General features: G+C 41.2%; 2 protein-coding genes across 2 annotated transcripts; one reads left to right on the forward strand and one right to left on the reverse strand.

Annotated features, from left to right (window-relative positions):
* Positions 1-1,674: 1,674 nt before the first annotated feature.
* On the forward strand, positions 1,675-9,561 carry oxtrb (oxytocin receptor b). The gene is made up of 3 exons (XM_047583824.1): positions 1,675-1,905; positions 2,038-3,169; positions 6,940-9,561. The coding sequence occupies exons 2-3, from the start codon at positions 2,245-2,247 to the stop codon at positions 7,194-7,196; spliced, it is 1,182 nt and encodes a 393-aa protein (XP_047439780.1). The 5' UTR covers positions 1,675-1,905; positions 2,038-2,244; the 3' UTR covers positions 7,197-9,561.
* Positions 9,562-9,700: 139 nt separating this feature from the next.
* cav4a (caveolin 4a) lies at positions 9,701-13,136 on the reverse strand. The gene is made up of 3 exons (XM_047583826.1): positions 12,810-13,136; positions 12,398-12,585; positions 9,701-11,346 (listed from the first exon to the last, which is right to left on the reverse strand). The coding sequence occupies exons 1-3, from the start codon at positions 13,026-13,028 to the stop codon at positions 11,196-11,198; spliced, it is 558 nt and encodes a 185-aa protein (XP_047439782.1). The 5' UTR covers positions 13,029-13,136; the 3' UTR covers positions 9,701-11,195.
* Between the last annotated feature and the right edge of the window lie 1,522 nt (positions 13,137-14,658).

Raw genomic sequence — 14,658 nt, forward strand, 5'->3', positions numbered from 1 at the left:
TTACACTGATTCAGGGAAAACTGCCATCAAATATTCAGTCCCAGGATTCAACAAGTCCACTCTTCCTTTCACCTCTTTTTTTAACTGAAGGATGAGCTGTGAGGGGCTGCAATGAATCACAAGATGCCAGGAGGCTATTACTGTGCATAGCCTTCATTCTGCTCTTTGTACAGTTCAATGCTCCTTTCAAAGAGACCTCCTGATCAATAAGACACCATCTTGACCATCTAAAGCTTAACACCAAAATGATCATGTCCATCTTAGATGATAATGATTCCCTTGAATTCCACACAAACCTTCTTCAATAGTCATTTTTGTATAGAAAGCTGTACGGATCTGATTGGGTATTAAAACTCTTTCCCCTGGCGATGCACACCACACGAGCAAAATAAATGGATTGATCCTACCTATCAATGATAATGAAGCATGCTGAGTTCTTGTAGCATCGTTCATTGTGTTGATGTCAACACCCCCTTTTAAAGTTGTTCATCAGAAAGTGGAGATTTCACTTATTGTAGACCACGGGAAGACTAACTCGTCAGTTTAGGTGGGAGCTAATGGGGATCCATAAACAATTATTCATGGAGGAGAATTACATGTTAACATGAAATAATACATGTTAACAGTTAAAATTCACAAAACAAATCTATGTCCTATTGAACAGTCGTTTTGTAACACTTTATGTTATAATAAAACTGCTCCACTTGTCTACAGGTCAACTGTTGGTTGGTCAAAAGCACAAACATGCATATAGTGTGGAACCGCAGAGCAGAAAGCATTTACCTCCCAGCATGTCTGGTTAGATTACATCTAGCAGCAATTCAGCCGAATGAAGAACGACAATAGAGCATCTGGGCATCTGTGAAGTGTTCAACTGAGTCCATCAAATAAACTGTAAAGAAGGAACATTTGTTTTCATTTTTTTTTTTTTTTTTGCATGAGATGCCCTCATGCTCATGTTGTCCCCAAATAAAAGCAAAAGTTAACTGTATGTGACTGAGCTGCATAAGAAATATTCCGGCCCACTTAAATAAATGGTAAAGTCTTTTTTCTGTTCAGAAATAGTGTAAATGTTAATGTCAGGTTATTGGGTTAATAAAAAGAAAGAAAACGGTATTAGATAAAATCGAATGAGATTCAAATATACAATATATGACATTTAACTAAATGTCAACCTGCATTTTGACTCCTGTAAAAGATCACTTTGGATGATGGCTGTTTTCTAATTTTTAAATACCGCTTCTTGCTCTTTTATGGACCTGAACTTCATTCTTTCAGGGCTGCATTTGAGGAATTTAATTTGGCAAGCTGTTTAGTTGCTCCTGACAGCTGTTTACTTATGTTTACAGACAAACAAATATTGCAATCACTCACATCAACCCACTCTGCATATTTGAAATACAGTTGGATTTACTGACTCATTGCCCTAGCACACTTGAGTTATGCCTGTTTGATTGCATCTCCAATCATCCCTGACAGGCTTGGCTGGTTTATGGCACAACATCACAGACTCAGATTTTATTAGGCAAACATAGTTTATACATATACTGTAAGACAGCATCAGTTTTAATGTAATAGTCCAAATGACCTCTACAGATAAAAAGGGATCATGTCCAGTATTGTAGATTTTTTAAAAATTCAGTACTTCAAAATACAAGACAACAAACGATGCTGCCAAGTGACGTTTGATTTAGCACAGGGTCTGAGGATGAGAGAGACAGGAAGAATTATAATATGCAGTCTGGTCATACTCAGCCCAGGAAGTTTCCTGCAGAAGGAAATAAAAGGAGGGGAGGGGGGTTACATTGGTAGGGCACAGAGCTTCTGCAGACCACATCAAACTAGACTCAGCGAGTGATGAGGACTGTGGGTCCTCTGAGAATAATTCTACAAACGGTTTGAAAGGTGAGCTTATCTCTTTATTTATCATTTATTCACTCCAGCATGACTTCACATGGTTATGTGGTTATGACACAGGGCATGCGTGTATTGAATCACCGTTTTTAATTAAAAGTGTTGCATTTATCTTCTCTGCAGGTTACAGAACGACCGATTTTTGATTTATTGTTACAATTATTATTATGTTGGATTGTGCAATTCAACCGCAAGCCAACGGCAAAAACTAACTTTGACGGGGTGAGCTGGAAGGAAATTGCGCAGTAACACCACCACAGATGACAGCGGTCCTGTATCCCGGTTTGTGATGTGATCGCCGGCTGCGCCAAAGTGGCGCTTTTACGCACGATGGAAGACCTTTTGCGGGAGCACGACAGCTGGTCTCAGAATGTTTCTTGGAGCAACTCAAGTCGCGGAAACGAAAGCCACTTAGGAAACGCCACGGTGAACCCTTTGAAACGAAACGAAGAAGTGGCCAAAGTGGAAGTTACCGTCCTGGTCCTGGTGCTGCTGCTCGCTCTGACCGGAAACCTGTATGTTCTGTGGGCTATCCACACCACCAAGCACAGCCAGTCCCGAATGTATTACTTCATGAAGCACCTGAGCATCGCAGATCTCGTCGTTGCAATCTTTCAAGTTTTACCGCAACTCATATGGGATATCACATTTCGCTTCTATGGACCGGATTTATTGTGCAGGTTGGTCAAATACCTCCAGGTCGTGGGCATGTTTGCGTCTACATATATGCTCGTCCTGATGTCCATTGACAGGTGCTTAGCAATTTGCCACCCACTTCGCTCCGTTCACAAGGGAAAAGACCGCCTCTGTGTGATCGGCTCTTGGACGCTCAGCCTGATCTTCAGCACCCCTCAAGCGTACATATTTTCTCTTAAGGAGGTCGGGAACGGCGTGTACGACTGCTGGGGGGACTTCGTGCAGCCATGGGGGGCCAAAGCATACATCACTTGGATGAGTTTCAGCATTTACATTTTCCCAGTGGCAATTTTAATCGTCTGCTATGGTTTGATATGCTTTAAAATATGGCAGAATTTCAATTTAAAAACCAAAAGGGAGTCCTTCCTGACCCTCACTCCAAGGCCCTCCAAAGGCGCCCATCCCATTTCCCGTGTGAGCAGCGTGAGGCTCATTTCAAAAGCCAAGATCCGCACAGTGAAAATGACATTTGTGGTGGTCCTGGCTTACGTTGTGTGCTGGACACCCTTTTTCTTCGTCCAGATGTGGTCTGCATGGGATCCTGCTGCACCAAGAGAAGGTAGAATCACACAACTTGGTAGTCCTTTTTTATGTCAGATGACTAATACTGATATAAATGCACCACAACCAGTGTTTCCTTGATCCATAACATAATTTATCTTTCACATTACCTACTTGCTATTGTATGCAAAGTGCTCAGTGGGTAGAGCTTATCCTTGTCCAAGGTTATGGCGATAAATTGTTCGTCCATAAACCCTTCTTATCAATTATTATTATTCCACAACAATAATTCAACATGTTTCATACATAAAAAATGGCGTCCTTCAATCCATTTGTCTTCCAAGGCAACACAATGGTGTTTAAATTCAGGCTTCCACAGAGTGAACGCAGATGAATGGGTGTGCCATTTACACTGGTTATCAGTCCTCAGAGTCACTGGGAGAGAAATGTGCCAGGACATCAAAGAGTTTCCTTCACTGTTCCCACTGGTAGTTTATTTAATAAGCATTTAACTGAATAGTTTGTTCTCATATCTTGTTGGTTTGTCATTAAAGGGCACAAGAGCAGCGCAGTGCATGCCCTTTCAAGCATTTTTATCCTTAAAACAGGCATTCAGATTTCTCAGAGATTCAGATCAGTCTAAAATAGCCGAAGCTTGCCCAACTTAATCACCTTCCTGTTTTTGTCTTCTCCAAACAGTGAAGCCCAAAATCAGGAAAACAAACACATTAGGGCCAAAAAATGCATGTACTGTGGCAACACATGGTGCAACAGGGGTCGTGGGTTGTTTAAATGGATGAATGAACTATTTCTATTACTCTTTTTTCCAGTTCAACAATTTTATAAAAATATGCATTTTGTAGAGGACTCAAAGGTCATGTTCCAGCAAGTTTTTGTAAAAGAATTAATAGGATAATGTATATTTGTGTCACATTCATGACAGTAAACTATGAAATGCTTATCCCTCCAATGAAAGCAATGTCCGTATCTCCAAGATGTCAACATTTCACAGGCCAAGAAAAACAGTCCTGTTTCCATCTTTGCGCAGTTGTTTGAAAAGTTTAATTCACTCAAGAAGAAGGAGAATCTTCTGAGTCAATAAACAACTTTCAGGATAAAAAACTAAATGTCAGAAACATAGTTTTTATTGGGCACTATTTATAATTTGGAGCCATAAAAGTCACTCTGATGGTCAATTACACATCAAACGTACATTCAGTAAGCAAAAGAAAAGAATTAAAGAATGATAACAAAAATGAAGTGCTGTCAAATGCCATCACTTGACTTTTATATATGTTTTTTATCAGCAGTTTTGTGAGAGCTGGATGAGGAGACTGAATAAATCACTTATTTTGGATACATTTTATATTAAGGGTTAGATTTCAAAGAAGAATTTTCTGAAATAAGCCTCTAAAGAGATAAGTGAGACTCCACTGACTCTCTACCCGTGTTTCTGATTCACTGCAGTTTCTTAGAAGTACTGCAACTCAGTTTACGACTCCATGTTGCAGAGTTTCCTGTTGCTCAGGGCCTTCGATCAAAGTGTGAAAGCCATGAACTCTGTTCCACAGAGCTTTAGTCATATAATCACATTGTAGAACCTGCAGAGGATTCGCTGATAGCGAAGGATAATCCGTGTGCGCTCTTGCAGTGTTTGTTTAACTTTATATCGTCCAAATTATCTTTGATTTAGTGCGTGTTCTTAAAATACGTGACAGCAGTATCATCACAGTCATCCTTGAATGTCAGCATGCTTTCTTTTCTGTTTTTTTTATTTTTTTTTTAACTTCATGCTCAAAAGAGCAATGCATCATGATATTACAGGAGAGGAGGAGCCAGGATTACTGTTTTTCGTTTGTTTCTGGCAGCGCAAAGTGGCGATTGCGCTGTAAGTCAAAGTCAGCTGTACCACTTGCAGTTAAGTTTGAATGCTGTCTTTGAATTTAGGGGTAAGTTTCCACTGACCAAGCTAGATTTGTCTGTTAAACACTTTTTTGAAGTTTGAAGGCTTATTTAGTTGACACTGCGCAAAGCACATCCCCCTCAGTGACTCAGTGTACTGTAAGGAGTCAGAGCACCAGGAGCAGCATAGGTCAGCACTTGAGAGGAGAAGACAACAAGTTCTAAATCTCTTCACACCCCATTAAGGTTTTAGGGGGAAAAAAACAAAAAAAAAAACTTGGAAGTCTCCCACTTTCCACTTCATGCTCTTTCTCAACGCTCTCTGCAGCTCTAACGATTGGAAATGTAACGACTGAGCAGATGAGAAAATAAGGAATATATTTCCCCTCCCCGGAGAGCCACCTTTAATTGAAGCTATTTATCATATATGTGTCAAGTTATTTAATCTTCCCTTTGTGTGGCATCCGTCAACCTTTTCCAGAATCCCAAATGTTTTAGGCCTTGTCTAGAGGGCTGTCAGAGCAAATATTTCCAGATAATTTATGTGTAACACGCTCAGAATGGTGACTGATTTATTCAATAGAGAGTTCACAACTGTCCCAGTGTGGTTTAAATGTCACCTGAATTAACATTTACAGTTGCTGGTTTACAAAGTCTTTAACAGAAAATACAGATTAACGGATGTAGCAGTGCACTCTGGAAGCCATATGCTATGCTATGCTATGCTATGCTATGCTATGCTAACAGATTAACTGTTTTATGAGCTAAAGTTTCAATGTTTCCACTAAACACGTAGCGCAGCTGATGCCAATGGAGGTTGTCATTAGTTTTGGCCACAAGTTCAACAACTGGTTGACTTAAACTTTGACCCCAGGGAGATGTCTGGAGATTAGAGCTGATTGTGTCATGAAGTGGAGGCTGGTCACCATCACAAAGTAAAAGATTTGTTTCTATAAAACAAATAAAATGGCACAAAGAGGCAGCACAGTAACAGGGCGAGCTTTGAAGACTGGTGACTAACCGCATGGCTTTTCCATTTAAAACCCGACAGTGTTAGTCAAACCATCCCCAGAGCCAGACTAAAAAACTAAACAAATTTTGAACTTGATGACATGATAGTATCTTACCGGAATGCAGGAAATATGGTCATTTGAGTGTTTTTTAGAGAACCCCCTCACCCGCTGTTTACTTTCTAAACCGCTCATTTTATCCGTGGTTGCAGGGGACTGTCGCATTTACATCTTTATCACTGACAACAAGGCCAATGAAAGGCCGGAGAGGCACTTGCGTGAGTCTCTCGAGAGTGCCGACAGTTGAGTCGGCAGCAGAATTAATTCACTGTATAGCTAGAAGAAGAGAAACGGAAGTCTGGCGTAAACACACTCAATTCTCATCAGAATAAGAGTCTGGTAACAAACCGTGTGGATTTCATAATGGGACGCGTTTCAACTGATACAAGGAAAAAACAACAACCTCTGCACGCAATTGAACAGTCATACAACCAGTCAGAGCCATTTCGTTGTAAACACGAGTATAGAATGATGAATACAGACTACTGCCACAAGCTGGCATGAAGCTATTTCCTTTTGTGCAGATGCAGAACATATGTGCTGGCTCATCGTGTATGTAGTTCTGATACCCAATCCCATTAATTCTCACTGAAAATGGCGATCCTTAAACCCACAGATTATATCTTATTTCTCTTTCTTTCCCCAACAAAGAAGATGAACTGAAGAAGGGTTCAGGCAAAGGTTATGCATTCGTTGGTGAAAATGTTCCGCCTCAGATTTGGTGGAGTCGTAAATAAACAATCTATATCTATAGGACGGATTCATTCAGGGCAAACATCACCAGGTTTATTCTTTCTTTCTCTCACCTTTCTAAAGCCAAAACTTCTCAGATGCTCTTCTTTGTCTCTCTTTTTAGACATGGCGTTCATCATTGCCATGCTGCTGGCCAGTCTCAACAGCTGCTGTAACCCCTGGATCTACATGTTCTTTGCTGGTCATCTGTTTCATGACCTGATGCAGTGCTTCCTGTGCTGCTGTAGACAGCACCTGACGGACTCCTCGTACAGCTGTGATCAGCACTGCAGGCACAAGAGCAGCACTTATGTCATCAAGAACACCAGCAGTCAGAGGAGCCTCACTCACACGTCCAGTACAGGGGGAACATTACAGTGAAAAGTCACCTGAAAGCCTTTCGAGCTTCCTGTGATCGAGTATTCTAGAAAACACGCAAGTCCCCATTTCAGACAGTTAATATTCTGCAGCAGCTCCGCTGTGGTCTTTGCAAAATGATTGTTTTCAAACATTTTAAACTCAGACAAACAGACAGTGTAAACCTCCTGTCCAGACAATATCCTGTACCTCGTGATAACACAACGCAGGACAAAATGCCTTTGTGTCCAAAATGTGAACAAAATGGGATGCAAAGTGAGGCTTCTATACCGACTCCAGCTGGCATCAGTTTAAACCTCTAAGGATGTGGGCTCTTGGCTTTTCCAAAAGACTCTCTTTTCTTTTGGGTTTCCTTTGAACAAGGATCAAATCATATATTTCTTTAATACTGTGGGCCGTAACTCCATGATATGTATCCCTTAGCTTTCTGTTTCAACACACTACGAGCATTTACGAATGTGTTTGCATACTTCTGTCTGTTATTTTAAAGTACCCATATCGTACTACGTTTTAACATGTCAGTGTAGATCTCACAGAATGTGTCAGAACAGATCCTCCGTTACCATACCTATAAACCCCTGTTTTGTTTTGTTTGTTTGTTTGCTTTAAACCTTGTTTCAAATGGGAAATTTCACTGTATATAGCTTTAAATGCTATTGAGCAGGAGGAAGAATATGGCTGGAATGAAAACACAGGAGCAGTTGTGTTTGAACCAGCTGGGAGTGGAGCTCTAAGGTGCTGAAAACCTGAATTCAGATACAGGGACGTTCATGGTGACATGTAAACCAATTCATTACCCCGATCAGCAATAATATTATGACCACTGACATGTGAGGCGAACGGCACTAGGAATGTTGTCATCATGGCACCTGTCAGTGCGTGGGACATGTTAGACAACAAGTGAACGGTTTGTCATCAAGTCCGAAAAGTGGAAACATTTGAACGACCTTAAGCAGGCCCAGACTGTGGTGACTGAGTCACAGCGTCTCCAAAACATGCGCAGCCAAGGCTCTCTGTTGCACATAGTGAGCAAAGACTGGCCAGCGTGGCCATGACTAAGCTAACGTAGCTCTGACTGCTGGAAAGGTTAATGCTGGTTGTAATGTAAAGGTGTCAGAAGAGTGATTACCAGTGGAACACATGGAACTAGGATTCACCATGGGACAAAGGCAGGCAGTGTGATGCGTTATTTATATCTCATTTTTTTGAGGGAGATTTATTTTTTCACAATGTTCCGCTGGTTGACCTTGAGCCCTGCCATTAATACCACCACCTAGTAGAGGGTGGACACCGTTTCATGGAAATAGATTCCATTGTAGTCAGCTTTTTCAGTTGGATAATGTGGAAAAAAATGAAAAAGACTACAAAAATGAGTTCAAGGTATTGACTTGGCCTCCAAATTCCCCAGATGTCCAATTGAGCATCTTTGGCATGTGCTGAATAAACAAATAGAATCTGTGGACGCCCCACCCAGGATACTCAAGCACAAGTTCAGGGGTCAAGTGGAGTCCATGCTTTGAAGCATGAAGGAAAACTAGAGGATGTCTGGATCTAATGTTATGGCTGATCGGCATTTATATATATATATATATATAAATACCTGACATGGTCCAAAAATGCCACGATTTGACTTTTAAAGAGAAGTAATTACCACACTGTAGGGTAGATGAAATAGTGTTTGTCAGCCCTGAAGTAATTTGAAATTCAGTTTGTAAATAGTTCACTGCTCCTCGTCTCTGTCTCTGCATTAGCATTTTTATTAATTCTGTCTCTTCCTTTCTGGGTTGTTGATTTTTACAGTGTGCATGGGTTATCAGAGGACATTTAATTTGTCTGGAATCAAACCAGAATAATGGCCTCACCTTGTGGCGATGTTGGTGATTGTTGTAACAGTTTCCCGCTCAGTTACTTTATGAGACGATACGTCAGGTTAACATATGGAGAGGTTAAGTGTCATTGTCTGATAAAAGATGATGTGCATTCCTGTCTTATTAGTTGTGTTTCAAATTTAAACTCTGTGTAACCTTGCAAGCTGTCAAAGAGCCTCGCAAGATGTCAGTGGAACATGTGGCAGTATCCACAGGAAGCAGCTGCAAGGCGGAGGATGGGGTTATATGGAGTAGAAAAGGTGAGGGCAGAAGTGTCAGCAGCAGAGCTGTCAATTTAAAATCTGTCTGTGTTGTTTTGTAATTTGGGTCACAAGAAAATTAAAGGATTGGCTCAAAGCTTAACCTGTCGTTTTTTATTACTGAAAAGCTAGAACTGACGGCCACGATTGACACTAAATATGTAAAGTACCTGAACCACGGTTAATTTTAAACAAGAACACACGTTCATATTTTCTGCACGCAAAATGAAAGTATCCGTTCAGACTAGATTTCAGCCACAGTTTATAAATTGTTGTGCAGTGCAGCACACACAGTAAACTCAACAAATCAAAATGATTACATTTAAATTACACGTTTCCCCTCCTCTTGTCCTCCTCACAAAGATCTAAAGGAGTGATGTAAGTGGGGAGTTATTTATTTATTTTTTACACATTTACATATTCATACATACTGTAAATACAAGTCTTCACAAACAGAAATACTGTATATGCTGATGTCTGAAGAACTTCATTCCATTCATGCATCTTTTCTTTTTAATGTGTCGTATGTGTCGGTGAGCTCTGCCACTCTGTTGTGGATGTGGACGTCCCTCCTGGCTGTGATCCTGTCGGCTGTGGGAGCGGCAGTGAATCAACCAAAATACACCTCAGTGGTATTCCAATCCAAAAAATGCCGGCAGGCAGCTGCCACTGATAACTACCTCAGACTGTCAGACACACAGAAGGCACTGCTGACACGTCCCGTCAGATAACGGGACGCACACATGCACACACAACGGTCTTCATCACTTTAAAGGACATTACACTGATTTACATTCATCACTGACGCCTACCACCGCTGGAAATACTAACATGCCTCGCTCTCCCTCTAACTCAAACGTTAATTCAGTTAAATCAAGCCTCCAGCCAAAAATGGAATTATTTCATTTGTGGGGACTTGCTTTTGTCCACTAAAGTAAAGTACATCTTTTTTTTTTTTTTATGTTCCCACAGCAAGACCATTTGATTTTTAAATGTGTAAGTAAATATCTAAGCAACAATTAGAGTGTGAAGAGTAGAACATTAAATCATGTATTTTATTGCTTCTTCCTCCCAGGTTAATGCATTCAATATAACGCGTTTGTCTGTTCTACTGAAATGCGCTGGAAACCCCTTTAGGTTAGTTGTGATTGCTGTGATTGCACGTACATACATAGATGTATGTGCAGAGACTGCTACCAGACGCCTTTAAAAGAGGAAACTCTCTCCCATGTGTGACGTGGAGACCTGGATCGTTCAGGCGTTCGGTGATGCAGGCGACATCTCATGTCCAGCATTTACATTTTGGGAGGACGTTTGCGCACTTGCACAGAGTCAGAGTATCTTTCAAGGGCAGAGAAGGTGTCATTTTAATGTCATTTTCTAACCAAGTAATTGAATTTTTATCCAACATTAATTACCAATCAAAGCATATGAATAGTTTTTTTACACTCCTCCTGAAATACCTGGGGAGGAGCTTTAAAATTTAAACTTATTGTAGTAGAAAATAAAAGCTAAGCATTATGAGAGCTTATATAACCAAATTTGCATAACAAGCACTGCTGAATCACGTTGAAATCTTAATATCAGGGTGAGAAAGCATACAGCACGCAGAGCAAGAACATAAAAAAAGAAAGAAAAAGAAACAAAGGAAAAGTAATCCTGCGTTGAGCTTCTTTTTGTTACTGTGTCAGGTCCAGGAAACTCCAAATTACATAACCCAGATAAGAAGCACTTAAACTGATACCAAGGCTTTGTTCAAAGCAATTTTAACTGTCAAAAATGTGTGCTGTACTTTCTTTTTTTTAATTAAATATTTAAGAATCAATATCCACTTGGGCTAGGTCCACGAGAACAGGACACAAACAGTCCCAGTCTCATTCTTTGGCCAAGTGAATGCTGAAGCCTCCGCAGCATTTCCCAGCACTTGTGAATAAAGGTTGCACAATGATGCCCAGCACAATGCTCCACAGGTTCTGGAGCCAGCGAGTGCCAATGAGGACACAGTGGATGCAGGGACTGACCATCCTGTCACAAGAAGAAACACACAAAAAATAAATCAATCACATGTCCTCTATGTGTCTGCCAACAGAAATTGATTCTATTTTTTTTTCATCATTTCTCATATTGAATCAGGCTGCATCCTCTGTTTCTAGACATCATTCTTAAAGTGTTTATTTTCTTAGAGCTAATATTTCAGTTTTACTGCTTCATCGGACATGTTTTTCCACAGCTCGTAATACACACACGCTTCCTTTTAGCACATATTTCAATTTAATAGGATCGTTCAGTTGCTAACATTGAAATCAGCGTCTCATTCATTTTTTCGACATGTTAAAGGCTACCTAATAAACAGCTGCAGAGATTATTACCTCACCAAAGATTTTTATAGTCAGCCCCTGCTATGGGCACACTCTAAAAACTTGAATTTTCCTAAATGCAACAGGAGATGCCCCGTCTCAAAGCATCCACGTCTTTCCAACTGCAAATCACCAAAACCTGTCCGTCTGAATTTATAGCAGCCAACTTTAGAAAGGCGCTCTGACATTCATCACCATGAGCCCACACCATCAGCGGTGTGGCACTTTAATGGTATTGTAGAGAATATTTCAGTGTGGTTTCGGTCCTTTTCTCATCTCCAGAGGCTTAGAGTCTCTTTAGCCTCAAGGGAAATCAGAGCCATCTTTATGGCTTCACCTACACCTCCAAAGTCAGCAGCCAGCAGAGTGCAGTGAGGTTAAGCGGATTTTAACATGTGGTGCTTGTGCTTTCCCAGTTTTCCAGAAACACTGGCCAGTTACTTTGGAAACTCTACAGATCTCAATGTCAGCCGCGGGTTTTGTTTAAGACGGTGGATAGTGGTTTACAGAAGAAATAGTAACCTGACAGGGTGCGGATTGTCCACACATCGATGCTGTTTGTCATTGATTACTAGTGGGAATGTGTCAGACTTAGGAATGTGAGACATATATTATTGGGATTGTGTGAATGAATGAAAAACAGAGCACAGAGTGTTTAAGACACAAATATCAGTAAGTGGACTTAGTGCATCCAGAGTGACTGCAGGATCTAAACCTACCAGATGTGGAAGCAGCTGAGGACGGCAAAGAGGAGACCAGATATAACGGACATGGGGATGGCAAGAAGCACTGTGACTATCCTGTAAATCCAAACCCTGGACACCTCAAACAGCGCATTGCTCCAGATCCACACTCTGTCCCCGCTGCGCACCGACACCGGCTCAGCGATCACATCCTCAAACGTAACCTGCAGAGACAAAGACAAAAGCGGTGCTGGTGCTACTAAGGGTGATTCACATTTGCCTAATAAATTATCTCCACTGGAGGGCAGTGCAGTCAATCAAGCAGCTTCCTGGACGTGCGTGCCAGTTGCTGAGTGATTATTTATAAGCCAGTGTGCAGCATGGCAAATGCACAAATGGTCCATAAAACAAACTACAACGGAGCCACACTGGATTTTCAATGTAATACCTTGAGGGTGTCATTGATACCTCTCGGGTCTCTGGAATTAATCAGAGGCTTGGTATCACTGATTTCCACTAGTGTAGACGTATGAATGTTTTCCTCCTCTTCCAGGGCAGGAGGGGCCTTCCACAGTGTCTCTGGTTCCTCCTCATTTTCATATTCTTCTGGGTCGCTGGAGTCCCCCAAGTCAATCTCCACTTCCTCTGTTTCGTCCCCTTTATTCATGGTGTCCGCTCAAACATGCAAAGAAAACACGATTCAGAGTGGATGATCGTGACTCCGCTTACAGGCCAGAGTGAAGCCTCCCACTGACTGGACCCCCCTGCAGCTGGCTGTGCAGCGAGGTTATATTGGGAACATTACAGTGGCCCGGATGGTATTCGCAGATGGTCTTTCAAGTGAAGATCATTTTCCTGAGTTCTGGGAGGACAGGAAGGATAGGGGAAGATATAAATACTGTTAGCGTGAATGTGGCTCTGTATAATCCGATACACCCGAAGTAGGAATCTAACAGACACATCAGTAGTAGTAGTAGTAGTAGAAATGCAGTGCTAGCATGAGAGCAAAGGCAGAGAACAACAATTTTCAGCCCAAATATTTAGTGACACTGGTATTTCTTCCTCACTCATTCAGTTCATTCATTTACCACAGTCTGCCTCACTTGTTCGAAATGGCATTGTACCACAAAGTCAGAAAGACAATACTGCCATCCTCAGGGCTCTTATGGTAATCAACTAATCATCTTCGCTTGTAAAATTCTCTGTACACAGTCTCCTTTCTTCTCCCCAAAACTGACCTCTGAACCATTCTAGAGCAAGTGGGATTCATACAGACAATGGTGGAGTTAACCATTAATAAAACTACCATTTACTATGTACAGAATATCTCAGCTACTTTGGTATCTTGACCAAAATAATGATAAATAGAAATTATACTCCTTGTAACAATTAACAAAAATCCACGTGTGCGCCACTTGTCTGCTGACATTTTATGAATTTATAAGCTTTTACGAGCGAAATAATCCCCTGGTACATATAGGAAAACAAACCTTCATCACCTGAACTTTGGACTGTGCAGTTCCAGGACATTGCACACAGTATACCCTCCTCTAGCTGCACACGAGTTCTGTAGGGTACAGCTCATTTTGCAGCATGCCATCCCTGGCAACCTTTGTACCCACTGACCATTCATCCTCACTGCTTTTAGTAGGTCAACTACAAATGTGCAGAATTGGAGCACATCAGAGAAAAAAGAAAAAAAAAAGTTAAAATAACTAGGAATTTGAGTATATATTTATATATGTAGGATGTTCAGTAGTTTTGATCTATGCACTTACTGGCTAATTGTTGGAGGATCAAAAAGATCAGAACAATTTCTGAATGCATTACGCAACAGCCTACGGCCAAGTACAAACTGTACCTCTGTTCAGAGTTAAGAATAAGTGCTCGGCTACGCCATGTCCACTGGACAGTCTCCATGGTAATGATCATTTCTGCCTGCTGGATGGAGATGGAAAGAGAACACAGCGCATTGATGACAGAGATTTTCCTGTGGAGGCGCAGGAGACGGCGGTATGCTAATGGACCACACACCTCACCCAGCAGATGGGGTTTGTTTGTTTCCGGCTGCACAGGTGAGGTCAGCAGAGAGAGGGTGAATGTATGCGTGAATAGGAGGGAGAAGGAGTGGGAGAGAAGGAAGTGAGAGGAGGGGATAGACAAAGGAAAACTGTGGTTTTCTTCCCACACGACTGTGGAAAGTTAACTGCCATTTCAAATAAATAAATAAAGAAATGATTGAGTTGTGCTGTAAATGTGAAAAAACACACAAACTAAGTAACCAATGTCGATCATAC

Source organism: Mugil cephalus, chromosome 4 (assembly GCF_022458985.1).
Source record: "Mugil cephalus isolate CIBA_MC_2020 chromosome 4, CIBA_Mcephalus_1.1, whole genome shotgun sequence".
NCBI classification, from domain to species: Eukaryota; Metazoa; Chordata; class Actinopteri; order Mugiliformes; family Mugilidae; genus Mugil; species Mugil cephalus.